This window comes from Balaenoptera borealis, assembly GCF_965194805.1.
Source record: "Balaenoptera borealis genome assembly, chromosome: 2".
In the NCBI taxonomy this organism is placed as follows: domain Eukaryota; kingdom Metazoa; phylum Chordata; class Mammalia; order Artiodactyla; family Balaenopteridae; genus Balaenoptera; species Balaenoptera borealis.
Window position 1 is genome coordinate 174,040,830 of NC_138867.1, and position 27,417 is coordinate 174,068,246.

Consider the following 27,417-nt stretch of genomic DNA (forward strand, 5'->3'; position numbering starts at 1 on the left):
CTTGTCTACAGAAATAAAAGGGATTATAAGAGAGTACTATGAATATTTATACACCAAAAAGTTGGATAACCTAGATGAAAGGGACAGATTCCTAGAAACACAAAACCTACCAAGACTCAATCACAAAGAAATAGGAAATCTGAATAGACCTATAAGTCGTAAGGAAATTGAAGCAGTAAACAAGATTATCCCAATGAAGAAAAGCCTTGTCTCAACAAAGTGAGTATATAGGGAATATACCTCAACATAATAAAGGCCATATATGACAAACCTACAGCCAACATTATATTCAGTGGTGAAAAGCTGAAAGCATTTCCTCTAAGATCAGGAACGAGATAAGGATGCCCACTCTTGCCACTTTTATTCAACATAGTATTGGAAGTTTTGGCTACAGCAATCAGAGAAGAAAAAGAAATAAAAGGAATCCAAATTAGAAAGGAAGAGGTACAACTGTCACTGTGTGCAGATGACATGATACTATACATAGACAATACTAAAGACACTGCCAAAATACTACTAGAACTAATAAATTCAGTAAAACTGCAGGATATAAAGTTAATATACAGAAATCTGTTTTCTTTCCATACACCAACAACAAACTATCAGAAAAATTAGGAAAACAAACCCATTTACAATTGCATCAAAAAGAATAAAATACCTAGGAATAAATCTAAGGAGGTAAAAGTCCTGTGCTCAGAAAACTATAAGGCACTGAAGAAAGAAATTGAAGATGACACAAACAAATTGAAAGGTATACCTCATGGATTGGAAGAATTAGGATTGTTAAAATATCCATCTTCCCCAAGGCAATGTACAGATTCAATGCAATCCCTATCAAAATACCAATGGCATTTTTCACAAACTAGAACAAATAATTCTAAAATATGTATGGAAATACAAAAAACCCCAAATAGGCAGAACAATTTTGAGAAAGAGTAACAAAGCTGGAGATACCATACTCCCTGATTTCAAACTATACTACAAAGCTTATAGTAATCAAAACAGTATGGTACTGGCACAGAAACAAACACATAGATCAGTGAAACAGAATAAAGATTCCAGAAATGAACCCATGCTTATATATGTCAATTAATCCACAACAAAAATGGCAAAAGCTTACAATGGGAAAAAGACAGCCTCTTCAATAAATAGTTTTGGGAAAACTGGGCTACTTTCTCACTATATACAAAAATAAACTCAAAATGGATTAAAGACTTAAATTACAACCTGAAACTGTAAAACACCTAGAAGAAAACAGGCAGTATGCTCTTTGACTTCAGCTTAAGCAATATTTTTTTTGCATCTGTCTCCTCAGGCAAGGGAAACAAAAGCAAAAATAAATAAATGGGACTACATCAAACTCAAAAGCCTTTGCACAGTGAAGGAAACCACGAACAAAATGAAAAGGCAGCCTACTGAATGGGAGAGGAGATTTGCAAATGATAGATTCGATAAAGAGTTAATATCCAAAATAAACAAAGAATTCATAGAACTCAACATCAAAAAAAACAAACAAACCCCAATTAAAAAATGGGCAGAGGACCTGAATTGACATTTTTCCAAAGAAGACATACAGATGGCCAAAAGACACATGAAAGATGCTCAACATCACTAATCATCAGAGAAATGCAAATCAAAACCACAATGAGATATCACCTCACACCTGTCAGAATGGCTATTATCAAAAAGACAACAAATAACAAGTGTTAGTGAGGGTGTGGAGAAAAGGGAACTCTTGTGCTCTTTTGGTGGGAATTTAAATTGGTGCAGCCACTATAGAAAATGGATGGAGGTTCATTAAAAAAAAATAAAAATAGACCTAACATATGATCCAACAATTCCACACTGGGTATTTTTCCAAAAAAACAAAAACACTAATTTTAAAAGATATATGTTCCCCTATGTTCATTGCAGCATTATTTCCATTAGCCAAGATATGGAAGGAATATAAGTGCCCATCAATAAATGAGTGGATAAAGAAGATGTATATATACAATGGAATATTACTCATAAAAAAGAATGAAATCTTTCTATTTGTGACAACACAGATGGACTTAGAGGGTTTTATGCTAAGTGAAATAAGTCAGAGAAAGACAATACTATATGATTTCATTCATATGTGGAATCTAAAAACCAAAGCAAATGAACAAATATAACAAAATAGAGAGTCATAAATGTAGAGAACAGGTGGTTGCCAGAGGGGAGGAGGGTGAAGGGATGAGTAAAATAGGCGATGGAGATTAAGAGGTACAAATTTCCAGTTGCACAATAAGTGAGCCACAGGGATGAAATGTACAGCATGGGGAATATAGTCATATATAATAATGTAATTTCTTTGTATGGTAACAAAGTAATTAGACTTATCGTGGTGACCATTTTGTAATGTATAAAAATACTGAATCACTATTTTCTGCACCAGGAACTAACATAATGTTGTAGGACAATTATATTGCACAAGCAAACTCATAGAAAAGGAGATCAGATTTGTGGTTACCAGAGGTGGGCATGGAGGAGGGGGAATGGGATGAAGGTGGTCAAAAGGTACAAACTTCCAGTTATAAGACAAATAAATACTAGGGTTGTAATGTACAGTATGATTAATATTCTTAACACTGCTGTATGTTATATATGAAAGTTGTTGATAGAGTAAATCCTAAGAGTTCTCATCACAAGGAAAAAATACTTTTTTTTTTGTTCTGTACCTATATGAGATGATGGATGTTCACTAAATTTATTGTGGTCATCATTTCATGGTATATGTAAGTCAAATCATTATGTTGTGTATATTAGGCTTATACAGTTCTGTATGGCAATTATATTTCAATAAAACTGGAAGAGAAAGGAAGGAAGGAAGGCTGGCTCTGAATCTGATGGTTTCACTGGTGAATTCTACCAAACATTGAAAGAATACCAGTCCTTCTCAAACTTTTCCAAAAAATTGAAGAAGAGGGAACACTTCCTAACTCATTCTATGATGCCAACATTACCCTAATACCAAAACCAAAGACACTACAAGAAAACACTGATGCAAATCCTCAACAATATACTACTAAACAGAATTCAGCAACATATTAAAAGAATTATACAACATGACCAAGTGGCATTTATTCCTGGGATGCAAGTATGGTTTGACATATGAAAATCAATGTAATATGCCACATCAACAGAATGAAGGGGAAAAAATGATCATCACATTTGATGCAGAAAAAGCATTTGACAAAATTCAACACCTTTTCATGATAAAAACACTCAACAAACTAGGAATAATAGGAAATTAATTCAATGTAATAAAAGGCATATATGAAAACCCCACAGTGAACATACTCAGAAGAACTCAAAGTGTTTCCTCTAAGATCTGGAACAAGGCAAGGATGCCTGTTTTCCCACTTCTATTCAACATAGTACTGGAAGTTTTAGCCAGAGCAATTAGGCAAGAAAAAGAAAATAAATTGGAAAATAAGAAGTAAAATTATCTTGTTTGCAGATGATATGATATGTAGAAAGCCCTAAAGCTTGCACAGAAAAACCCTATTAGAACTAATGAATGAATGCAGCAAAGTAGCAGGATACAAAGTCAACATGTTAAAAAACAAAACCAAAAACAGTTGCATTCCTATAAACAATGAATAATCTGAAAGGGAAATTACAAAAACAGTGTCATTTACAGTGGCATCCAAAGGAGTAAAATACTTAGTAATCATCTTAACCAAGGAAGTGAGAGACTTGTCTAATGAAAACTACACACTATTGCTGGAAGAAGTTAAGACATAAATAAATGGGAACACATCCCATGTTTGTGGATTGGAAGACTTAATATTGTTAAAATGTCAATACTACCCAAAGCAATCTACAAGTTCCAAAGCAATTCAATCCAATCCCTATCAAAATTCCAATGACTGGGACTTCCCTGGTGGCACAGTGGTTGGGAATCCGCCTGCCAATGCAGGGGACACGGGTTTGATCCCTGGTCCGGGAAGATCGCACATGCTGCAGAGCAACTAAGCCCATGCACCACAGCTACTGAGCCTGTGCTCTAGAGCCTGCAAGCCACAATTACTGAGCCCGTGTGCCACAACTACTGAAGACTGCACGCCTAGAGCCTGTGTTCTGCAACAAGAGAAGCCACCGCAGTGAGAAGCCTGCGCACCACAATGAAGAGTAGCCGCTACTCGCCAGAACTAGAGAAAGCCAGCGCACTGCAATGAAGACCCAATACAGCCTAAAATAAATAAATAAATAAATAATTCTAAATAAATAAAATGGTTGATTTTTAGATAATCAACAAGGACGTACTGTATAGCACAGGGAGCTCTACTCAATACTCTGTAATAACCTATATGGGAAAAGAATCTGAAAAAGAGTAGATATATGTATATGTATAACTGAATCACTTTGCTGTACACCTGAAACTAACACAACATTGTAAATCAACTATACTCCAATATAAAATAAAAATTAAACTATATATATATATTTTTTTTTAAAGAGGTAATTCCCTGGTGGTCCAGTGGTTAGGACTCTGCGCTTTCACTACCAAGGGTCCAGTTTCCATCCCTGGTCGAGGAACTAAGATCCCGCAAGCTGTGCGGTGTAACCAAAAAAAGAGAGAAAAAGAAAGAAAGAAAGAAAGAAAATAAATAAATAAAATGGTTGATTTTATGTGATGTGAATTTTGCCTCAATAAATTAAAAGGGTTTTGGAATTGCATGACAAAGGAACTCCATGGCTGATGATTTTTAATGCTGTCACAGCCTAAAAGCCCATCTCGCCTCTTTCTTTGCCAGAACCACATTCAGGCCGCAACCAACTCCCCAGGACAGCCTTGGTGTCGGCGGGTCATTCGGTGAGCCGCACTGGGGCACAATTTTGGTGGCACTGTCCTGCCCTCCCATTTCAGTGTCCCCATGTCTTACACATCCTGTTAACACTAAAGCTGAAGTGAGACAGGATATCCAGGGACTTGAAAGTAGGGTTTGCTGAGAGGTGACTCAGGAAGATGGATTCTCTAAGTACCTGCCCCTCCGAGCCTGTGATTTCCCCTTTGGTGGAAGGTACTTAGAGTAGTCAAAATCATAGAGGTAGAAAGTAGAATGGTGGTTGCCAGGGGCTGGGGAGAAAGGAAGATGGAGAGTTATTGCTTAATGGATATAGAGTTTCAGTTTTACAAGATGAAAAGTGTTACGGGGATTGATGGTGGTGATGGTTGCCTAACAATGTGAATGTGTTTAATACCACTGAACTGTACACTAAAAATGGCTAAGATGGTAAATTTTGTGTTGTACGTATTTTGCCACAATAAAAAAAAGGTGGAAAAAAAAAGCTTTAAGGATGAAAATGTATTTTTAAAATATCCATCCATAATCCAGATTTGGGGACTTATTCTTTCAAATTATTTTCTCTCGTGTGACGTTTTCCCATGCTTATTTTAAGTTTTTTCGTGATCAGGATCAGGCTTGAGACACCTAGTTATGCTGTCCTTATATTTATATATACAGCTGGTCTTGGTGTTATTGTAGAAGTAAAAAGAATATTATTTTATTAGATATTAGATTACTTACTAGATTTAGATCTAATTCTGCTCTGTCATTTTGGAGAGTGAGGCAACTTCTCCAAGGACACAGCATTAGATTGATCCAAAGTTTCCACAGAGTGCGCAGTCCCCAACTCCCTGCCCAGAGTTCTCTCTACCTGCCACGCCTCACATTTACTCTTTTTAAAAATATTTATTTATTTATTTATTTATTTATTTATTTATTTATTTATTTATGGCTGTATTGGGTCTTCATTGCTGTGTGCGGGCTTTCTCTAGTTGCAGCGAGCGAGTGCTACTCTTCGTTGTGGTGCGCAGGCTTCTCATTGTGGTGGCTTCTCTTGTTGCAGAGCACGGGCTCTAGGCCCGTGGGCTTCAGTAGTTGCTGCATGTGGGCTCAGTAGTTGTGGCTCGGGCTCTAGAGGACAGGCTCAGTAGTTGTGGTGCACAGGCTTAGTTGCTCCGCGGCATGTGGGATCATCCCGGACCAGGGTTCAAACCTGTGTCCCCTGCACTGGCAGGCGGATTCCTAACCACTGCGCCACCAGGGAAGTCCCTCACATTTACTCTTGAATTTAAAATCTGGAATGGAAAAGGTCTTTATTAGACTAAAAAATAAATTTAAATGTCTCGGTTTTGGTTATTGTTATTATTCTCTTAAAACAGGATGGCAGAGATATCTGACAAAAAAATAATACCTACTGAATTAGAGGTGATTTCACAAGTATTTGATTTAGTTAGATTTAGTAAATAAAATAACCACAAATATCCACCAAAATAGTACTTTTAAATATACACAGCATGTCTGCTACATTTAAATTGCAAAGCAGCATATGTTGGAGTAAAATATATATATATATATACTTATAAATTTTCTGCATTATTTTGCTTTTAACTCAAAATCAGTTACATTTTACCCAAACCCGTTGTGTCACTATTAAAACACTTCCTGTGATTTCTCAGCTCTAGCCTTTGGTTTGAGAGCAGCTTGCTGGTGTTGAAGAGGAAGAGAGAAATATGTTTTATTGGGCCCTTGCCAGGGGCCTTACCCATGCAATCTTAGATTATGTGTAAAACCCTAGGAAATGGGTAACACAGCCCCCATTTTGCAAATAAGGAAACTGAGGCTCAGAAAGATTAAAATACTTGCCCAAAGTCAGGTCAGCCCAATTTCAGAGCCCATCTGCCTACCCCATTCTTCACAAAAATCCATTACTGCATAACTATTTTATGATTGCTGTTAATGGAAAATGTCCAGATTTTTCTGGTCAGATCTGGGCACATTCTGAAGCTGAATTTAATAGTAAAAGTATGTAGGTGCTTAGGAATAGAGAGGAAAATTCTGACCAATTTCGAAGGAAAAATAAATTTCATGTTTCAATCCTGAGATAATAGACTTTCATACAAATAGTTTACATAGCTTTTGTTTTAAAAAATTGAACTGGAATGTTTTCCAGCAATGACAAAAAAGAAAATTACATAAACCACGCGTCCTCCGGGAACTCAACTGGGAGATAGATGTGGTGTTTTTTGTCGGTTCCGTAGATGCTATTTCCAAGTAAAATGTCGCATCTACTCTGGCAAATTGATAATATTCTTTAAGTAATTATGTGAAGCCTAGACTTCTCTTATTTAATCTGGAGGTTCATCACTGCAAGTTCTAGAAGAAGTCACAGTCATCTGCTTGTGTTTACACAGGGTTTGTTCACAGGGGTGGGTGCAGGCCTGGGTCAGTGAATGTGGTGGAATTCCGTCTGAGACAGAAAGACACGCAGATACTTTAGTACATTCCTATGGCTTAAAGTCAATGAAACCGCAGCAGGGTAATTCCAAACAGTCTCGGAAGGTTTGACAGATTTTCCAGATCTCTCCTGTAAACCTTGCTTAGAATATTTAGAACTTCTTTGTCTCTGAGCAGGGAATACAGTGTCCTACAGCATTCCATTTCCCTAGTGACTGAAACTTATGTGCCAATTTAAAAATCATTAACTTTTTTTTTTAATATCTTTGTTGGGGTATAATTGCTTTACAATGGTGTGTTACTTACTGCTTTATAACAAAGTGAATCAGCTATACATATACATATATCCCCATATCTTCTCCCTCTTGCATCTCCCTCCCACCCTCCCTATCCCACCCCTCTAGGAGGTCACAAAGCACCGAACTGATCTCCCTGTGCTATGCAGCTGCTTCCCACTAGCTATCTATTTTACATTTGGTAGTATATATAAGTCCATGCCACTCTCTCACTTCTTCCCAGCTTACCCTTCCTCCTCCCTGTGTTCTCAAGTCCATTTTCTACGTCTGTGACTTTATTCCTGTCCTGCCCCTAGGTTCTTCAGAACTTTTTTTTTTTTTTTTAGATTCCATATATATGTGTTAGCATACGGTATTCTTTTTTCTCTTTCTGACTTACTTCACTCTGTATGACAGACTCTAGGTCCATCCACCTCACTACAAATAACTCAATTTCGTTTCTTTTTATGGCTGAGTAATATTCCATTGTATATATGTGCCACATCTCCTTCATCCATTCATCTGTCGATGGACACTTAGGTTGCTTTCATATCCTGGCTATTGTAAATAGAGCTTCAGTGAACATTGTGGTACATGACTCTTTTTGAATTATGGTTTTCTCAGGGTATATGCTCAGTAGTGGGATTGCTAGGTTGTATGGTAGTTCTATTTTTAGTTTATTAAGGAACCTCCATACTGTTCTCCACAGTGCCTGTATCAATTTACATTCCCACCAACAGTGCAAGAGGGTTCCCTTTTCTCCACACCCTCTCCAGCATTTATTGTTTGTAGATTTTTTGATGATGGCCATTCTGACTGGTGTGAGGTAATAACTCATTGTAGTTTTGATTTGCATTTCTCTAATGATTAGTGATGTTGAGCATCCTTTCATGTGTTTGTTGGCAATCTGTATATCTTCTTTGGAGAAATGTGTATTTAGGTCTTCTGCCTATTTTTGGATTGGGTTGTTTGTTTTTCTGATATTGAGCTGCATGAGCTGTTTGTAAAATTTGGAGATTAATCCTTTGTCAGTTGCTTCATTTGCAAATATTTTCTCCCATTCTGAGGGTTGTCTTTTCATCTTGTTTATGGTTTCCTTTGCTGTGCAAAAGCTTTTAAGTTTTATTAGGTCCCATTTGTTTATTTTTGTTTTTATTTCCATTTCTCTAGGAGGTGGGTCAAAAAGGATCTTGCTCTGATTTATGTCACAGAGTGTTTTGCCTATGTTTTCCTCTAAGAGTTTTATAGTGTCTGGCCTTACATTTAGGTCTTTAATCCATTTTGAGTTTATTTTTGTGTATGGTGTTAGGAAGTGTTCTAATTTCATTCTTTTATGTGTAGCTGTCCAGTTTTCCCAGCACCACTTATTGAAGAGGCTGTCTTTTCTCCATTGTATATTCTTGCCTCCTTTATCAAAAATAAGGTGACCATATGTGTGTGAGTTTATCTCTGGGATGGGCTTTCTATCCTGTTCCATTGATCTATATTTCTGTTTTTGTGCCAGTACCATACTGTCTTGATGACTGTAGCTTTGTAGTATTGTCTGAAGTCCAGGAGCCTGATTCCTCCAGCTCTGTTTTTCTTTCTCAAGATTGCTTTGGCTATTCGGGGTCTTTTGTGCTTCCATACAAATTGTGAATTTTTTTGTTCTAGTTCTGTGAAAAATGCCATTGGTAGTTTGATAGGGATTGCACTGAATCTGTAGATTGCTTTGGGTAGTACAGTCATTTTCACAATGTTGAGTCTTCCAATCCAAGAACATGGTATATCTCTCCATCTGTTTGTATCATCTTTAATTTCTTTCATCAGTGTCTTATAGTTTTCTGCATACAGGTCTTTTTTCTCCTTAGGTAGGTTTATTCCTAGGTATTTTATTCTTTTTGTTGCAATGGTAAATGGGAGTGTTTCCTTAATTTCTCTTTCAGATTTTTCATCATTAGTGTATAGGAATGCAAGAGATTTCTGTGCATTAATTTTGTATCCTGCTACTTTACCAAATTCATTGATTAGCTCTAGTAGTTTTCTGGTAGCATCTTTAGGATTCTCTATGTAAAGTATCATGTCATCTGCAAACCGTGACAGCTTTACTTCTTCTTTTCTGATTTGGATTCCTTTTATTTCTTTTTCTTCTCTGATTGCTGTGGCTAAAACTTCCAAAACTATGTTGAATAATAGTGGTGAGAGTGGACAACCTTGTTGTGTTCCTGGTCTTATAGGAAATGGTTTCAGTTTTTCACCATTGAGAACGATGTTGGCTGTGGGTTTGTCATATATGGCCCCTATTATGTTGAGGTAAGTTCCCTCTATGCCTACTTTCTGGAGGGTTTTTATCAAAAATGGGTGTTGAATTTTGTCAAAAGCAAAAATCATTAACTTTGACTAGAACTCTTTATAGATTTCTCAGTTCATCGGAACCTACGTACTGATTGTAACCTCTTTTTGGCTTACGATGTGGTGTTATCTTTAAGAATATATATATATACGTATGTGTGTTGTCTTGGAGCATAGCAATAATAACAACGAATATTGAGCATTGCCATACTAAAAGCTTCACATACATTAGCCCCTTGAATTGGCAAAATAGCTTTGTGAAGTCAAGATTAACACCCCCATTTTACAGACCAGGACACTGAGGCATGGGAGGTGAATATGTTAGTTGCAAATATATCTCAACAGGGAAGGAGAACTGGCATCGGAGCCAGTCAGTCCAGCTCTGAAGCCTTCCTATGGGTACAGGAGCCTTGGTCAGAGCTTCAGAGTGAGGGCCTGAGGCTCAGACAGCACGTGGGGGGACGCTTACTAGACTGCTGTTAGACCTTCCTTCTCTTCCTCATGTTCTGGCTTACACTCCAATCAAAAGTGGCTGCAGTGACCGTGACCTGAACTGAGTGTCACCATCCATTTAAATATCTCCACAAGAACATCTGATTATTCCCAGACATGTAAGCTTCCTGTGCCTTGTATATTATTTCAGGAGAATGGTTGGGGATATCCTGTGGTGATGCATGACAGAAGGAAATTGAGAGCAGTTAATATTTTTTTTGTAGGACCTGATATTTGTGGATTTGATGTCAAGAAAGTTCATGTTATTTTACATTTCAAGAATCAGTATCACTCAAACAAGAAATCAATCAGGTGTAAGGTAAATTCTTTCATATTCAAATCAGTGATCATGTTAAATCTTGCCAGATAATAACGTAAGTTTATAGAAAATAGTTTTGACCTTAAAATATTTAAGTGAACTATGGATGGGCCTTGTCTGTCCTGTCCCTGCTTTCCAGTTTAGCAGGCCTGTTAGAGACACTTGTCCACCACTTTGACTGGTTTGGTTTCCAAAGTTTTTACCCACCAGGAGGGTACACTTCTTACTGTGAGCCATGACATTGATTTATAAAGTGCCCCATAAGGGTTACAACAGGATGGTCACATTTCAGCTATACCCATCATCATTAAGGAATGAAATATTCAGGGTGAAAAAAAAATTCTGGTGAAATTAATCTTCAAAATACCAAAACAATTTAAAATGGGAATATTTCTAAAATGAATGCATACATGCTTTACATTTTTACCCAGGGGATCCTGTGAAAATGACATTTTAGGTCTTAGGGCCTGTTTATAACTCAATGGCCCTACCGGGGCTTCTCTAAAGAGGCAGCTTGCATTAAGTCCCTGGTGTGTGGGCCTGTGAAGGGGAAGTACACTCCCCAAAGCTCATCCCCCCACACTTTGAAGGTAAGCACCAGGAAGCAGGGACCTGTCCCCTGAGGCATCCCCAGCACCCATAGCCTCTGTGAATCTGGGCAGGAGGCCAGTGTATTTCAAGATCATTGACAGCAAGGAGCGGAAGCATCCAGAACCGTCCTTTATTCAGTCTCGACCTGAGCAGGGGGCGCTCGGCATCCTCACAAAGCCCCAGTGAGTCTCTATTGGCAGCATGGTTTCTCGCCGGGTCCTGCCTGCTGACTTGATGGTTCTAAAGGATCAGCAGGTCCCCCATGTACTCAGAGGCCTGACACCCCTCCCTTGAGGGTGGAGGGGAGCTCAAAATCCAGGTCTTCCTCCTCCACCTTAGTGTTGGACCAGAGGACCAGTCTTCATGATATGATTCCCGAGCATTTGTTCAGTTGCAGCTCAGGCATGCAGGAGAGAAAGGGGATGACACTACCAGATGGAGGCTGTGAGGTCTGGCCTGGACTGTGCCTGGGAGGCCAGAGCTCGGTCACCTGGGGGCAGCAAGCCTACGGGGCCCTGAGTGGCGCTGGCAGGCCGACAACTCCCTCAGACAGGTATTGGTATTTCTGCAGCCTGTTAGAAAAATAAGAGACAAGTCTGCTGAAGGAGCCTTGGAGCCTTGGATCATAGCAGCTAGTCAGCATTACGGACTCCTCGGTGAGGTGCAAGGTTATCTTCATGGGGCTCCGATTCACTCTGCAATGCTGTAAAAGAAATGCAGTGGTCAGCCCTCAAGGGTTTTCAAGGAGGAGGTCTGGCCTGCATTGTTAAAAAAAATACCTTGGGAGATTGGTTCAAGATAGCGGAGTAGAAGGATGTGCGCTCACTCTGTCTTGTGAGAACACTGGCATCACAACTAACTGCTGAACAATCATCGACAGGAAGACACTGGAACTCACCAAAAAAGATACCCCACATCCAAAGACAAAGGAGAAGCCACAATGAGATGGTAGGAGGGGTGCAATCACAATAAAATCAAATCCCCTAACTGCTGGGTGGGCAACTCACAAACTGGAGAACAATTATACCACAGAAGTTCACCACTGGAGTGAAGGTTCTGAGCCCCATATTAGGCTTCCCAACCTGGGGGTCTGGCAACAGGAGGAGGAATCCCCGGAGAATCGGACTTTGAAAACTAGCGGGATTTGATTGCAGGACTTTAACAGGACTGGGGGAAACAGAGACTCCACTCTTAGAGGGCACACACAAAGTCTTGTGTGCACCAGGACCCAGGGGAAGGAGCAGTGACCCCATTGGAGACTGAACCAGACCTACCTGCTAGTGTTGATGGGTCTTCTGCAGAGGTGGGGGTGGGTGGCTGTGGCTCACCATGGGGACAAGGACACTGGCAGCAGAAGTTATGGGAAGTACTCACTGGCGTGAGCCCTCCTGGAGTCCTCCATTAGCCCCACCAAAGAGCCTCTAGGCTCCAGTGCTGGGTCACCTCAGGCCAAACAACCAACAGCGAGGGAACACAGCCCCACCCATCAGCAGACAAGTGGATTAAAGTTTTATTGAGCTCTGCCCACCAGAGCAACACCCAGCTCTACCCATCACCAGTCCCTCCCATCAGGAAGCTTGCACGAACCTCTTAGATAGCCTCAACCACCAGAGGGCAGACAGCAGACGCAAGAAGAACTACAATTCTGCAGCCTGCAGAACGAAAACCACAATCACAGAAAGATAGACAAAATGAAAAGGCAGAGGATTATGTCCCAGATGAAGGAACATGATAAAACCCCAGAAAAACAACTAAATTCCAGAAAAAGAATTCAGAATAATGATAGTGAAGATGATCCAGGGCCTTGGAAAAAGAATGGAGGCAAGGATTGAGAAGATGCAAGAAATGTTTAACAAAGAACTGGAAGAATTAAAGAACAAACAAAGATGAACAATACAATAACTGAAATGAAAAATACACCAGAAGGAATTGATAGCAGAATAAATGAGGGAGAAGAATGGATAAGTGACCTGGAAGACAGAATGGTGGAAATCACTGCTGCAGAACAGAATAAAGAAAAAAGAATGAAAAGAAATGAAGACAGCCTAAGAGACTTCTGGAACAACATTAAATGCACCAACATTCGCATTGTAGGGGTCCCAGAAGGAGAAGAGAGAGAGAAAGGACCTGAGAAAATATTTGAAGAGATTATAGTCGAAAACTTCCCTAACCTGGGAAAGGAAATAGCCACCCAAGTCCAGGAAGTGTGGAGTGTCCCAGGCAGGATAAACCCAAGGAGAAATACACCGAGACACATAGTAATCAAATTGACAAAAATTAAAGACAGAGAAAAATTATTAAAAGCAACAAGGGAAAAACGACAAATAACATACCAGGGAACTCCCATAAGGTTAACAGCTGATTTCTCAGCAGAAACTCTGCAAGCCAGAAGGAAGTGGCACGATATATTTAAAGTGATGAAAGGGAAGAACCTACAACCAGGAATACTCTACCCAGCAAGGCTCTCATTCAGATTTGACGGAGAAATCAAAAGCTTTACAGACAAGCAAAAGCTAAGAGAATTCAGCACCACCAGACCAGCTTTGCAACAAATGCTAAAGGAACTCCTCTAGGTGGGAAAGAGACAAGAAACTTAAAACAACCTTGTACATGTATAGACTGCTATATCAAAACCTCATGGGAACAGCAAACCCCCAAACTGAAATAGATACACACAAAAAAAAGAAAAAGCAACCCAAGCACAACACTAAAGATGGTCATCAAACCACAAGAGAAGAGAACAAAAGAGGAAGGAAAGAAAAAACACCTACCAAAAAAAAAAAAAAAAAAAAAAGGAACTTCCCTGGTGGTCCAGTGGTAAAGAATCTGCCTTCCAATGCAGGGGACATGGGTTCGATCCCTGGTCAGGGAACTAAGATCCCACATGCTGCGGGGCAACTAAGCCCACACGCCACAACTACTGAGCTCACGAGCCTCAACTAGAGAGCCTGTGTGCTGCTGCAAACTACAGAGCCCATGTGCTCTAGAACCTGCGTGCCAAAATTACAGAGCCCAGGCACCCTGGAGCCTGAGCGCCACAACTAGAGAAGTGAAAACCAGCATGCCACAACTAGAGAGGAGCCCGCCTGCGGCAAGGAAGAACCCGCACTCTGCAACTAAGACCCGACGCAGCCAAAAAAAAAAAAAAAAAAAGAGACCTCGGATGTTCTGGGGAGGAATGGTTGGCGATCAGCAGGCAGGGAGATGGGTGAGATTGTTAGGTCAAGGCTTCAGCGGGATGCAGAACAGGGGAGCGTTTTGACAGATTCAGGTGTAGGATCCAGAGGACTTGGTGATGTTTGGAATCTGGGTGCTGAGGATGTGGATGATGACTTTCAGTGGCGTTACTGTTAAACAGGAGGGGAAATAAAGGCCAAGAAAGGGGTCAGGGCAGACTCAGGGGTCACGTTTAGAACAGTTGGTTGTGAAATCCAGGCAGACATCAAGGTAGAGGTGTCGAATAAATTGTTGGAAACTTTGGGTCTGAAACTTGGCTGATGGTTGGGATTAAAGATGTTGGCTTGGAGCTGTTTACATATGTGTGGGTGTAGATGTTATCCCTCAGGAGGCTCTGGGCCGGTGGACAAATCCCAGAGTGCGCCAGCCATGGGGCCAGCAAGCCCAAAGTCTAAATTAAGAAAGACAAGTGGAGACAAAGGCAGGCAGAGAGCAGGGGGAAAGCATTTGGAGAATTGTGCACTTAGCTGTCACAGCGGGCTGCAAGGGTTGAGGGGGACACAGAGTAGACTGTAATACTGGTCCCGGGACAGAGTCATTGGCTACGGTGTGGCAGAGCAGAGGGGTACTGAAAAGACGTTTTGATTTGGCTCTTAGCAGGGAGAGACTCCTCCTGACAGAGCCTTTATGCTGGGGCAGTGGTTCCCAAACTTGAGCAGCGTCAGAGACCCTGGAGGGCCTATGAAAGTGGCCAGAGGGTCCACGAGGCTCTGATGCAGCGGTTCGGGGCTGACCTGGGAACGGGCATTGCCCTTGTTCCCCCAGTGCTGCTGCTGCTGTTGGGGTACGGTTCAGGGGTCCCCTCCACTGCTGACAGTCAGATACATCCTGGGCACCCCCAGCCTCCCCAGACCCCCTCCCATCCACCCTCCAGCCCCCCTTTATTTTATTATTTATTTATTTATTTATTATTGGCCACGCTGTGTGGCATGCGGGATCTTAGTTCCCCAACCAGGGATCCAACCCGTGCCCCCTGCAGTGGAAGCGTGGAGTCTTAACCACTGGACCGCCAGGGAAGTCCCCAGCCCTCCTTTACTGAATGTTAAATGCTTTCCTTGTGTCCAGCCTGGGGCTTTAACCATGACCAAAAGGCACACCAGGCCTGCCCTCCCCAAGCTTAAATTGTTGGGCAATTCAGAGAGTTAAAAATTCTCCCTTGTGTCGAGAAATAGAGTGGGCTTCATTTGGTGTCTTTCAGAATGCAGAGCCGGAAGTTGTTTTGCATGTAACTTTTCATAAGTCCAACAACGCACTGGTCCCTCGGTTTACACCAATCACCCCATCATAACTGCCTGGGGGATTATAGGTGAAAGCCATTGTCTTTGCACAAAAAGGGAATCAGCCACTCAAGAGAAGGCTGCCAGTAGTGAGGAAGTATTCTACAAAGGGGTGAGTCTTCTGTAGGACACCCTTTCATTGTCAAGTCAGCCCCTATTTCTAGAACGTCTCTGCTTGCTGTTTACAACAAGGCTTTGACCCATGACAACTTATGCTGCATATCTTAGACCTGCCTTGAAACGTCAAGGGTCCCATTCTTTTCCTTTTCTCCCCCAAAACATTCAGGTTGATGGCTTCACACACCTCTACACTCTGATTTTAAGACCAGACCTCACTTACGAAGTGAAAATTGATGGTCAGTCGATTGAATCCGGCAGCATAGAGTATGACTGGCAGCTCACATCACTGAAGAGAATGGAGAAGGCTTCAGCAGAGTCTGAGGACTGGGACCAGGCTACAGAGGGCAAATCCCAGGTGTGGAGTTTCCCCGCACAGCTGCTAGAAAGTGTACAAGTGTAGTTCGTAAGTACCCAAGTACCGTACAATTGCTGCATGGCTGGGAATCATGATGACAGCATTACAGCAATCAAAGTGCCCTCCTCAGAGCATATATGCTGAGACCAGCCACACAGCTGCACGCTTCAAGGTATTGTGAAAGAGTTAAAATACCTGAGATGAAAGCAAGTAGGGCTTGTTTTTGTAACCAATGTTATTTTTAAAAAAGGAAAATGTATCAGCAACCTTTATAAAAATGATTTTCTTGTCATTCTGCATTTGAGCATAAGTATTTTTGAGCATCATACTTGTGACTGACAACCAAGAATCAATTATCGTAACAGGTATATATTAGTTTCCTAGGGTTGCCATAAAAAGGACCGCAAACTGGGGGCTTGAAACAACAGAGATGTGTTCTTTCAGTTCTTTTTGAAGCCAGAAGTCAGAAATCAGCAGGGCCGCACACTCCATCTGAAGGGTCGAGGGGAGAATCCTTCTTCGCTTCTTCCAGCTTTTGGTGACTCCCAGCGTTCCTTGGCTGGTAGACACATCACTCCGATCTCTGCCTCCTTTTCCACATAGCCTTCTCTTCTTCTTGTGTCTCTTCTATCTCTTATAAGGACATTTGTCATTGGATTTAGGGCCTACCTGGGTAATCCAGAATTATAGAATGAACTGTCTAGAGATCCTTACCTTAATTACATCTGCAAAGACCCTTTTTTCCTAATAAGGTCACATTCCCAGATTCTGAGACTTAGGACGTTGAGAAATCTTTTGGGGAACTCAACCTGCTATTAAGGTACTTTTTTTTTCCAATTTACGTTAGTCATTGTTGTAACATTTTTTTCTGTACATCAAACATTATGCCAAAATGTAAGCTATTTATCTTAAGACAATTGTCTTTGCCATAACTAAGAGTACTGTAACTGATGTTTACAATTAATTTCTGGCAACTTAAAATACTAGTGGCATTGCTGTCTAATAGTCAAATACTTCATCATAGATGGAATGTAATTATGAAATTAAAATGGCATCTTGTTTAGACTTAAATTATTTGGCAACCCTTTTTTTTCAAAGATGATCAAAAGTAAACTTCCATGAATTTGGAATCCATGTGTCCAATCAATGAGAATGTCTTCAGATTAGAGTAAAATCCCAATCATGTAAGGCTTCCCCATCATTTCTCAAGAAAAAGAAAAAAGGCGGGAAGTTTTACTCTCCCTTTCTTACCTTCAAACCAAAGTAAAAAAAGTAGTTTTTCACCTGGAAAAGAGCACTTACTTTAAACAAGGTACAGAATGGCAAAGAAACTGACGCTGAGGCTCCCAGGCTCAGGAGATACGGGTCTTAGGACTGAAATCCTGGCTGCCTCTGGGCTACAAGGATGCCATCCTAGCAGTGCAGGTGTGCCTTGGTGCCGAGTGTACATGAGGCAGGTCCCCAGAGGAGCCAAATCATCCTTTCAGAAAGCTCGTTTCCAAACTGGCCGCGTTCTGTCCATATGTTCAGTTCTGTGTGATCTCCTAAACAGTGTGGTTCTTTATGGTGTTACCATTTGATAACCCTCATTATAAAGAGTCGGCTACTGACTGAGTTGTAATCATTTCCTGGATCCCAACACAAGACTGGCTCATCTGTTGCCAGTTGGGGTCGGGGCAAAGAGCAGTAGGAGAGATGATTAACTCACATGTGCCATCGTTGAGAAGTTCTAAAGTAACGTGGAAAAGCCACAGTCTCAGTGCAACACTTTTACTATCTCTCAGTTATTCTGAAAGAGAAAACATCATTGTACACCACTTTTATGCTTTGATGTGTTTATCTGAATATTATTAATCCAGAGCAAATTTTTCTCATCCATTCATTTATTCAACAAATATTTATTTGGGAATTCCCTGGCGGTCCAATGGTTAGGACTCCACTGCTTCCACTGCAGGGGGCATGGGTTGGATCCCTGGTCGGGGAACTAAAATCCCACAAGCCGTGTGGTGGGGCCATAAAGAAAGAAAGGAAGAAAGAAAGAAAAAGGAAAGAAAGAAAGCTCCATTAAAAAAACCAGAAAAAAAAATTTATTCAACACCTATTAAGTCACCTTCACATAGATATGTGTATATATGCATGTGTAGAAATGTGTATATATGTGTATGTGTGTATATATGTGTGTGTATATGTATACCTGTGTTTTATTTTTTAAGATTTATTATTTATTTATTTATTTTATTTATTTTTTTTTGCTTCATCGGGTCTTAGTTGTGGTGCGTGGGCTTCTCTCTAGTTGTGGGGCGCAGGTTCCAGAGCACATGGGCTCTGTAGGTTGCAGCACGTGGGCTCCAGTTGAGGCACGCAAGCTCAGTAGTTGTGGCGCGCGGACTTAGTTGCCCTGTGGCATGTGGGATCTTAGTTCCCTGACCAGGGATCAAACCCGCGTCCCCTGCATTGTAAGGCGGGTTCTTTACCACTGGATCACCAGGGAAGTCCCCTGTGTTTTATATATATGTGTACAGTGTGAGTATATATATAAGGGCTGAATAATACAACTGCTTTTCTCCTGCTACCCAGCAGTCCTCAGGTAAATCTTGGGACATTCCTTAGTTGTCCAGCCTCTCTCTGGAACAGTCCATATATGACCATGATGTAGAAGGACAGACTTAACCTAATCAGCAGTAAATGTGGCCCGTCTTCCCAACATCACTCTTTGCCCCATCATTTTAACTTTGGCCACTATTTCGAGTTTTCCACAGCACCGTTCCTCTCAACAGCATGGGAAGAGTGCTGTCATCATAGGTGCGGTTGGGGAGAAAAAGCAGGCAGTGTGTGGTCCTGAAGCCCCCGGTGAGGGAGGGAATCCCAGCACTTAGCCCTTCGACCATCGAATGGAGGAGGACACGGGGAAAAGTGCAAGCAGGGTCACAGGTCTGCCCCTGCCTCTTGGGAGTTAAGAATTTCCTTTCTCAAATCTGAGAATCTAAGTTTTTTCCCCCTACACATATTCTAAGGCCTGGAAGAAGCACTTTCTGGATGCCAGTGCCAGCACGCCGAGCGACTGGAACAGCGAACTGGACGGGGACCGGCAGGCGCCGATGCTGCAGAAGCCTCCACACCAAGTGCGTGGCACCTCCTTCCCCCCAGCCCCTCCCCACCCACGTCCCCGGGGCCGACCACATACGGCTTGTTGTTGCAGGATGGCCTGAGACCAGAGGGCATAGACAGAGATGTTTGGCTCCATCAGAAGATGAAAAACACCAACTATTTGACGGAATATGACCTCTCAGAATTTGAGAACATCGGTGCCATCGGACTGGAGCTTTGGCAGGTCACTTGGTCTTAAATTCGCTTTAGTTTAATAACTCTGGACTTCAGCCTAAACTCCTTAATTCACATAGCTAGTATTTGAGCTCCTATTGCGTGCCTGGCACCCCTACCTGGACCCAAGACATACAGTCGTAGACAAAATGGCCATGCTTCCTGCCCTGGGTACTTCTTGTCTGCCTTCCTGCTCCCTGGGAATTGGCCTGGAGCTGACCTTGTGGTGCCTGTCAGCTTTAGGATAAGACTGAAGATTCAGATGTAGCATGTCCAGGGTGGAGCCTGAGATTCTGCATCCCCAGCAAGCTCCCTGGCGGTGCTCGTGTTGCCCATCCACGGCTCACACTTGGCACAGAAAGGTTCTCGAGCATCGGTTCTCAAACATCGCTGAATGCTCGAGTCACTGAGGAGTTCTTGAAAGTCTCAGTGCCCCGGTGGTACCCCAGACCAGCTAAATCAGCATCCCTGGGGGTGAGACCAGGCATCAGGAGTTTTGCAAATGTTCTTGGTGGTCCCCATATGCAGCCAAGTTTGAGAACCAGTGCCCTGGAGGGAACAGATATTCTAGAAAAGGGTATCTGCATGTCCTACTATTGACAGCTAATCACTGTTACAGTACTGAGCAAATTACAACTGTTTATTTTGTGGAAAGTTTCATTTTTCACATCAGTAACGGAGGCCTTATGTTCATCCACAGGTGAGATCCGGAACCATCTTCGATAACTTCCTGATCACAGATGATGAAGAGTACGCTGAGAATTTTGGCAAGGCCACCTGGGGTGAAACCAAGGTACAATGAACACAATGAACTTTTCTTTCGTAATTCAGTTATTTCTGCACTTAAGTCTCACATATAGGAAAAGGCTTGATGAATTTTTACTAATGAACACCCCACCCAGATCAAGATATAGAACGTCACCAGAGCTCCAGGAACCTCCTCGCGATCCCTCCCAGCCAGCACCCGCCCCCAAAGGAATGGTGGTTCCACTATTCCATCACTGTAGATGGATTTGACTCCTTTTGAAATTTATGTAAATGTAGCTGCCCATTATTTATTCATTCAGGTAGTGTTGCGAAGTTCATTCATATTTTTGCATACAGCAGTAGCTTGTTCTTCCTTTGTGAATATTCCAGAAGGTACGTATCCATTCTCTGTGGATGCAGCTTTGGGATGCTTCCAGTTTGTGGAAAAAGCTGTGGATAAAGCTGTTCCCATCATTCCTGTACGTGACTTTCAATGGACACATGCCCAGGAGTGGGCAGGCTGGGTCACCAGTTCTTACACAAACAGTTTTCAGTGTGTCATTCTGTTTACATTCCCTTCCGCATGGTCGAGAATTTCAATTGTGTCGCATCTTTGGCCATGCTAGGTACTACTGTCAGTTGTTGTTGATGAGTCGGTTTTATTGAAGTATAATTGACATACTGTGAAATGTACAGTTCTATGAATTCTGACAAACACATATAGTTATGAAACAACCACTAAAAATCAAGATGTAGAACAGTTTCACCACCCCAAAAAGTCTCCTTGTAACCAAGCCCTCCCCTACTCCAGCAATCACTGATCTGATATCCGTCCTTATAGTATTTTTGAAGTATAGTTGATTTACAGCGTTGTGTTCGTTTCAGGTGTACAGCAAAGTGATTTAGTTATAAATATATATTCTTTTTCAGATTCAGAATATATATATACTTTTTCAGATTCTTTTCCATTATAGGTTATTGCAAGATATTGAATATAGTTCCCTGTGCTATACAGTAGGTCCTTGTTGGTTATGTCCCTATAGTTTTGCCTTTTCCAGAATGTCATATAAATGGAATCATATAGTATGGAGTCTTTTTGAGCCTGCTTCTTACACCAAGCGTAGTGTCTCCAAGATTCCTCCATGTTGCTGAGGTTCACTCAGTAGTTTGTATCTTCTTATTACTGAGTAGTTTATCTGCTCACCAGCTGATGGACATTTGGGTTGTTTCCAATTTTTTTTCTTTTTTGGCCGCACCACGGGGCATGCGGAGTCTTAGTTCCCCGACCAGGGATCAAAGCCGTGCCCCCTGCAGTGGCAGCAGTGGAGTCCTAACCACTGTACCACCAGGGAAGTCCCAGGGGTGTTTCCAATTTTTAACAGTATGACCAAAGCTGCTATCAATTTTGCGTATAGTTTTTTTGTGTGGACGTGTGCTTTTATTTTTCTTGGGTAAATACCCAGGAGGGGGTTGCTGAGTTGTATGGTATATCTTTAACTCTATGAGAAATTGCCAACCTGTTTCCAGAGGGGCTGCACTGTTTTGCAGTCTCTCCAGTCTCACCAGCACTGGGGACTGTGGGTTTCTATAGGTGTGTAGTGGTATCTCTCTCTCATTTTGTTTGCATTTCCCTGATGACGAATGAAGGTGGGTACTGTTTCATGGCTTTTGTGGCCATTTGGAGATCCTTTTTTGTGAAATACCTGTGTTTTAAGATGTAAGTTTTGTTATTATTCAGGTGTGGTGAGGCCAGCAGATCAGGAGATGACCTCCATCAAAAAGATATTTTATTTTACTCACAGATTCCCAGAGGAGGGGCCATGCCATGCCATTCAGGGCCACATGGGGAAGCACCAGGGTTGGTCAGGAGGCAGAGGGAGAGCGTGGAAGATGTGGGCAAAAAACTTTGTTTTGGTTTTTTGCAGGAAGGAACAGATGAGGCCGGATAAGCAGGCTTAGGATTGGCTAGTTTTAAGAATTTCAGTGGGCTCTGGGGTACTAGTTGTCTAGTACCTGGCTGTGGGATAATTAAGGCAAGGAGAAATCAGCCCTGAATATGAGCCCAGTAGTGGAGGTCGTTAGGGATGTGAGCTCTGAATGTAGTTTGCATATGAAAAGAGTGCTTTTTGGCATTTACTATCTCTAAGAATGGGCCCCCTGGGAGGGGCCATCCCTCCTGGGTCAGCAAGGCCCCAGATGTCAAAGCAAGAGAAACATATGGTTGATACAGCCTGTTTATGTCGCTTGCCCACTTTCACGTTGGGTTATTTGAACTTTTCTTATATAGTTGTAGGTGTTCTTTATATATTCTGTCAAGTTCTTTGTCAGATAAGTGTATTGTAAATGTCCTTGCCCCCTCTGTGTTTTGCCTTTCTATTCCCTCAAGTGTGGAAGCACTCCTGTATTTTTTTTTTTTTTTTTTTTTTTAGTGTGTATTTTGAGGCCCCTATCCTGAGAAACCAACTTAAAAACTTAGCTCTGGCTTCACATAAAGAAGATAAAATATCTTCCATCAGTACAAATTCATTTATAACTCTTTGGAGCCAGAGTATTGACGCTAAAATGTATGCTTTTAATGGGCATAAACATTTTGTTTCTCGTGTTGTTAAGCACCAATAACTAAATGGTGGCGCAGCTCACCCATAAGGAGAGAGTGGTCGGTGTCTTCTGGGAGTGCCATGACTTAGAGAGAAAGGTCTTGGAGGACCCTCCACACTGTTTTAGCCAGAAACTTTGGGTTGTTAAATTGCATGCCGGTGAGTTTAAATTAAGGTGATACACAAACCATCTTCCTGCTTTTAATCGAAATCTCCTCATTCCCTTATTTTCACTGATAAGGCATCTTCCATGTCATGTCCGTCACACTGGGACCAACTGCAAAGCGGGTGCTTAAAATTTGAACATTTCAAGGCATTTCAGGGGGAAATTTCCCCTCCACTGATGAAAGGTGGTTATCACTAAGTGATTTTCTCATGAGCCCTTTCTTCTGTTTTCCTTTTTTAAAAAATATTTATTTATTTTGGCTGCGCTGTGTCTTAGTTGTGGCAGGCGGGCTTCTTAGTTGCGGCATGCATGTGGGATCTAATTCCCCGACCAGGGATCGAACCCTGGGCCCCCTGAACTGGAAGCACGGAGTCTTAGCCACTGGACCACTAGGGACGTCCCGAGCCATTTCTTCTTGAATCTGATTTCTGCTGCAAAGCCTTCCTAAACTCTTTTTTCAGGAATGACTACAGGAAATTTCTTGACGTGTCTTCACTCATCCTAACCCTTCTTTTAATCACACATGTCTGGAATTGCTCATTCAGGCTCTGAGGCCTCTTCTCATTACTCATTCACTGGTCAGCTGGTTGAAGGACCGGCCCAGGTGCTCTGGGAATAGAAGAAGGAGGGTGTATTCATTTCCTGGGGCTGCCATAACAAATCACCACAAACTTGCTGGCTTAAAACATCACAAATGTATTCTCTCCCATTCTGGAGGCCAGAATTCCAAAATCAGTATCAATAGGCTGAAATCAAGGCATCAGCAGGGCCTTGCTCCTTCCAAAGGCTCTAGGGGAGAACCCTTACTTCGCCTCTTGCAGCTGCTGATGGTTCCTGGTGCTCCTTGGTTTGTGGCTGCATCCTTCTAATCTTTGCCCCCATCTTCACGTGGCCTTCTCCTCTTCTGTCTCTGTTTGTGTCAAATCTCCCTCTGCCCCTCTCTTATGAGAACATTATGATAGAATTTAGCGTCCGCCTGATAATCCAGTAGAATTTCCTCTCTCAACATGCTTAATTTAATCACATCTGCAAAGACACTTTGCCCATACGTATAAGGTTACATTTACAGGTTCCAGGAATTGGGACCTGATTACTGGGGGGTTCTTTTTCAGCCGACCCCCAGCTGGTGTGGAGGCTTCCAGAAGGCAGGGGCAGGCTGCATGCTGACACCCAATCAGCCCAGAGGAAGCATAATCCCCAGCCGCCAGGGTCTTTGTTTCTTTCTCCAGGGCCCAGAAAGGGAGATGGATGCCATACAGGCCAAGGAAGAAGTGAAGAAGGCCCGAGAGGAAGATGAGGACGAGCAGATGATGGGCAGGTTTGGTGGGAGAGAAAATATCTTCAAAGGATTCCACAGGAGGAATGAACTTTAGTCATCCCCACCCCAGATAAAGATGACTGGTAAAACCTTGTTTCCACTTTAATCAACATTTAAAAGCTCAAATGTATACATACGTGGCCATTTGTCTAATTTTCTTTGAAAAATGTTCCCATGCTTCTCGGTGGGATTGGTCTGGTTTTCCCCGAGCACTTTCCACCCCCTCCTTCCCGACCCCAGGTACCCAGAGACGTTTCCTTGGGACAAACCCAAGTGCTGGAGGAAGCCCGAGGCCAGTGAGAGTCTGGCCAAAAACACAACGCTCTTTTCTTAATCCCCAAAATGTTTTATAAATAAAAGGTGGTAAAACTTACCTTGAAAAAGGAGAAATGATGCTTTATTTCTTTGGGTTGTAAATTACTAATAGCTTATGTGAAACTTTTCCAGTATGGAATCTTTATGCAGCATCGTTGGTGCGGAAAGATTTTGCGTGCCTCATTTGCACGCTGGTTATTCTGGAGAACCCAGGCCTTGTGCACAGATGTTTAACATTCCATAAAGGAGCTTTTTCCCCCACTCTGTGACCCACTTCCATGGCTGTTAGTTCTCTGTAAGACAGAGGAATGAAATTCATTCTCTCAAGTGAAAATAGTGATTACTTGGCAGCTAAATTTTTTTCCTTAAATCAAATGACTTGTTTAAAAAAAAAAAAAAGCCACACATAGCAGGCTTCTGTTTTGAAGAGCTCTGTTTTCACGCAGAAATTTGTGTTGGAAATAATCAAATTTAGGACACCATGTTACGAATAAGCCAAATAAAATCGGCAATTATATAGAACGTATTGATAGATGATCAGTGTGAAAAGTCTGGCCAGGAAGTGAAGGTCTGGCAAATTTTGTTCTGGCTTTCGTTGAAGTTGGCAGACCTTCGACCTTGAACTTTTTCAGCTGACAGTCACATTGGTCTTCCCAGTTTATCGGGGGTTATCAGTCTCAGAAGCTAAAGACTCACTCCCTGGAAGTGCAGGGGTGGGATTCAAACACTGCCCACCTTTTAAATCACTGAACAAGGGGAGAAGTTAATGAGGGAAGAAGCAGTGCTAGACCTCGAGAGAAAATGCTGGAAACAATTGTACAAAATGGGTCAGACCAGCTCAGACCCTGCAGAACTCATCTTCCGCAGCAGCGCTGCCCTGGAGAACTTTCCTCATCTGCGCTGGCAATACAGTAGCCACTGGCCACATGTGAGGCCTTGAAATGTGGCTGGTGGGACTGAGGAATGAATTTTATTTTTAATTAATAAACTTCATTTTCTAGAGCAGTTTTAGATTCCCAGCAAAACTGAGCAGAAAGTAGAGAGAATTCCCATATACTGTCTGTCCTCACACCCTCACACCCTCCCTTACCAATGACATCCCACACCACGGTGGTATGTTTGTCACGATTGATGTGTCACACGGACACATCGTTATCACCCAGAGTCTGTACTGTGCATTAGGGTTCACTCTTGGTGTTGTGCCTTCTATGCAGGAACAAATTTTTAATCTTATTTTATTGTAACATTTATTATTTTTTCTTCCAGTTTTATTGATATATAATTGACATACAGCACTATATAAGTTTAAGGTGTACAGCATAATGATTTGACTTACATACATCATGAACTGATGACCACAATAAGTTTAGTGACCATTTATCATCTCATATAGATACAAAATTAAAGACATAGAAAGAATATGTTTTCCTTGTACTGAGAACTCTTAGGATTTACTCCCAACAATTTTCATTATAACATACAGCAGTCTTAATTATATTTATCATGTTGTACATTATATCCCTAGTACTTATTTATCTTATAACTGGAAGTTTGTACCTTTTGACTGCCTTCATCCAATTCCCCCCCACTCCCACCTCCTGCCTCTGGTAACGACAAATCTGATCTCTTTTTCTATGAGTTTGTTTCTTTTTGAAGTATAATTGATCTACAACACTATGTTCCTGTTCCACAACGTAGTGATTTGATATTTCTATACATTTCAAAATGAGAAATAAAGTCTTTGCAGACGTAATCAAGTGATAATGACATCATTAAGGTGGGTCCTAATCCGATATGACTGGTATCCTTATAAGTGGGAAATTTGGAAACAGAGACAGACATGTGCAGAGGGAAGACCATGTAAAGATCCAGGGTGACACCATCTTCAAGCCAAGAAACACTGGAGGCTACCAGAAGCTTGGAAAGGGGCATGGAACAGATTCTCCCTTACAGAATTGTAATTGATTTAAATTTAAACTTACATTGCCATATGTGGCGAGAGGCCACTGTGTTGGACGGCGCAGCTTTAGACTCTGGTGAGAGAGGCCCCAGGACGGCTGGTTACTGCCCAGGGTGGCGGGCACAGTAGTAGAGGGAGTTCCAGGCCACTCTGCTGCTGGCCAGGTGGGACTCTCACCATTGAGCCTCTGGTTCCAGTCAAGACAGGATAGTCTCTGTGGTTTTTGTTGCCCCTGTAGACTCTCGACAGCGAGGCTGGAAGCCTGCACAATTTTCCCAGACAACCTTGCCCGTTAGTGCCCCATCACGTTCTGTGAGAAGGATATCAGAAGACGGGCGAAGAGGAGAAGCCATTTTTTCCAGGCTCCTGCTGGCACCTTAGGCAATGGGGACAATAGTGGTGACTTTAGCAACAATGGCAGAAACAGTGGTGGCCGGTGAGGACCGGTATCTGGGTTCCTGCTCAGGGCCCAGTGGTTGTGGGTTTGGGGTAACACCCTTTCCTTTTGACTTTTAGTCCTAAAGAGGCTAGCAGCTACCTACTGTTACTAATCTTAGGTAACCTTGCATTTCTCCTCTGTTTTTCCAATGCTTTTGCACTCAGTCTCCTGTTACAAATTGTCCTCTGTTTGAAATATCTAGGATGACTTCTCTTCTCCTTATGGAACATGGACCGATAAAGCACCCAAGGCAGCTAAAAGCCTCCATCACCCCCACCAGGACCAC

At 42.0% G+C, this 27,417-nt stretch overlaps 1 protein-coding gene across 4 annotated transcripts in view; it reads left to right on the plus strand.

The window, feature by feature from the left end:
• The window catches only part of CALR3 (calreticulin 3), a 30,834-nt gene extending 6,034 nt beyond the window's left edge, over positions 1–24,800 (plus strand). For all 4 annotated transcript variants that reach the window (XM_082383045.1, XM_082383044.1, XM_082383047.1 and 1 more), the window contains 6 exons: positions 10,594–10,688; positions 16,080–16,268; positions 19,283–19,390; positions 19,468–19,599; positions 20,290–20,382; positions 24,329–24,800. In XM_082383045.1, the coding sequence (XP_082239171.1) occupies positions 10,594–10,688; positions 16,080–16,268; positions 19,283–19,390; positions 19,468–19,599; positions 20,290–20,382; positions 24,329–24,472 (761 nt within the window). In that variant the 3' untranslated portion in view covers positions 24,473–24,800. The remainder of the gene's footprint in view (positions 1–10,593; positions 10,689–16,079; positions 16,269–19,282; positions 19,391–19,467; positions 19,600–20,289; positions 20,383–24,328) is intronic.
• The last annotated feature ends 2,617 nt before the right edge of the window (positions 24,801–27,417 follow it).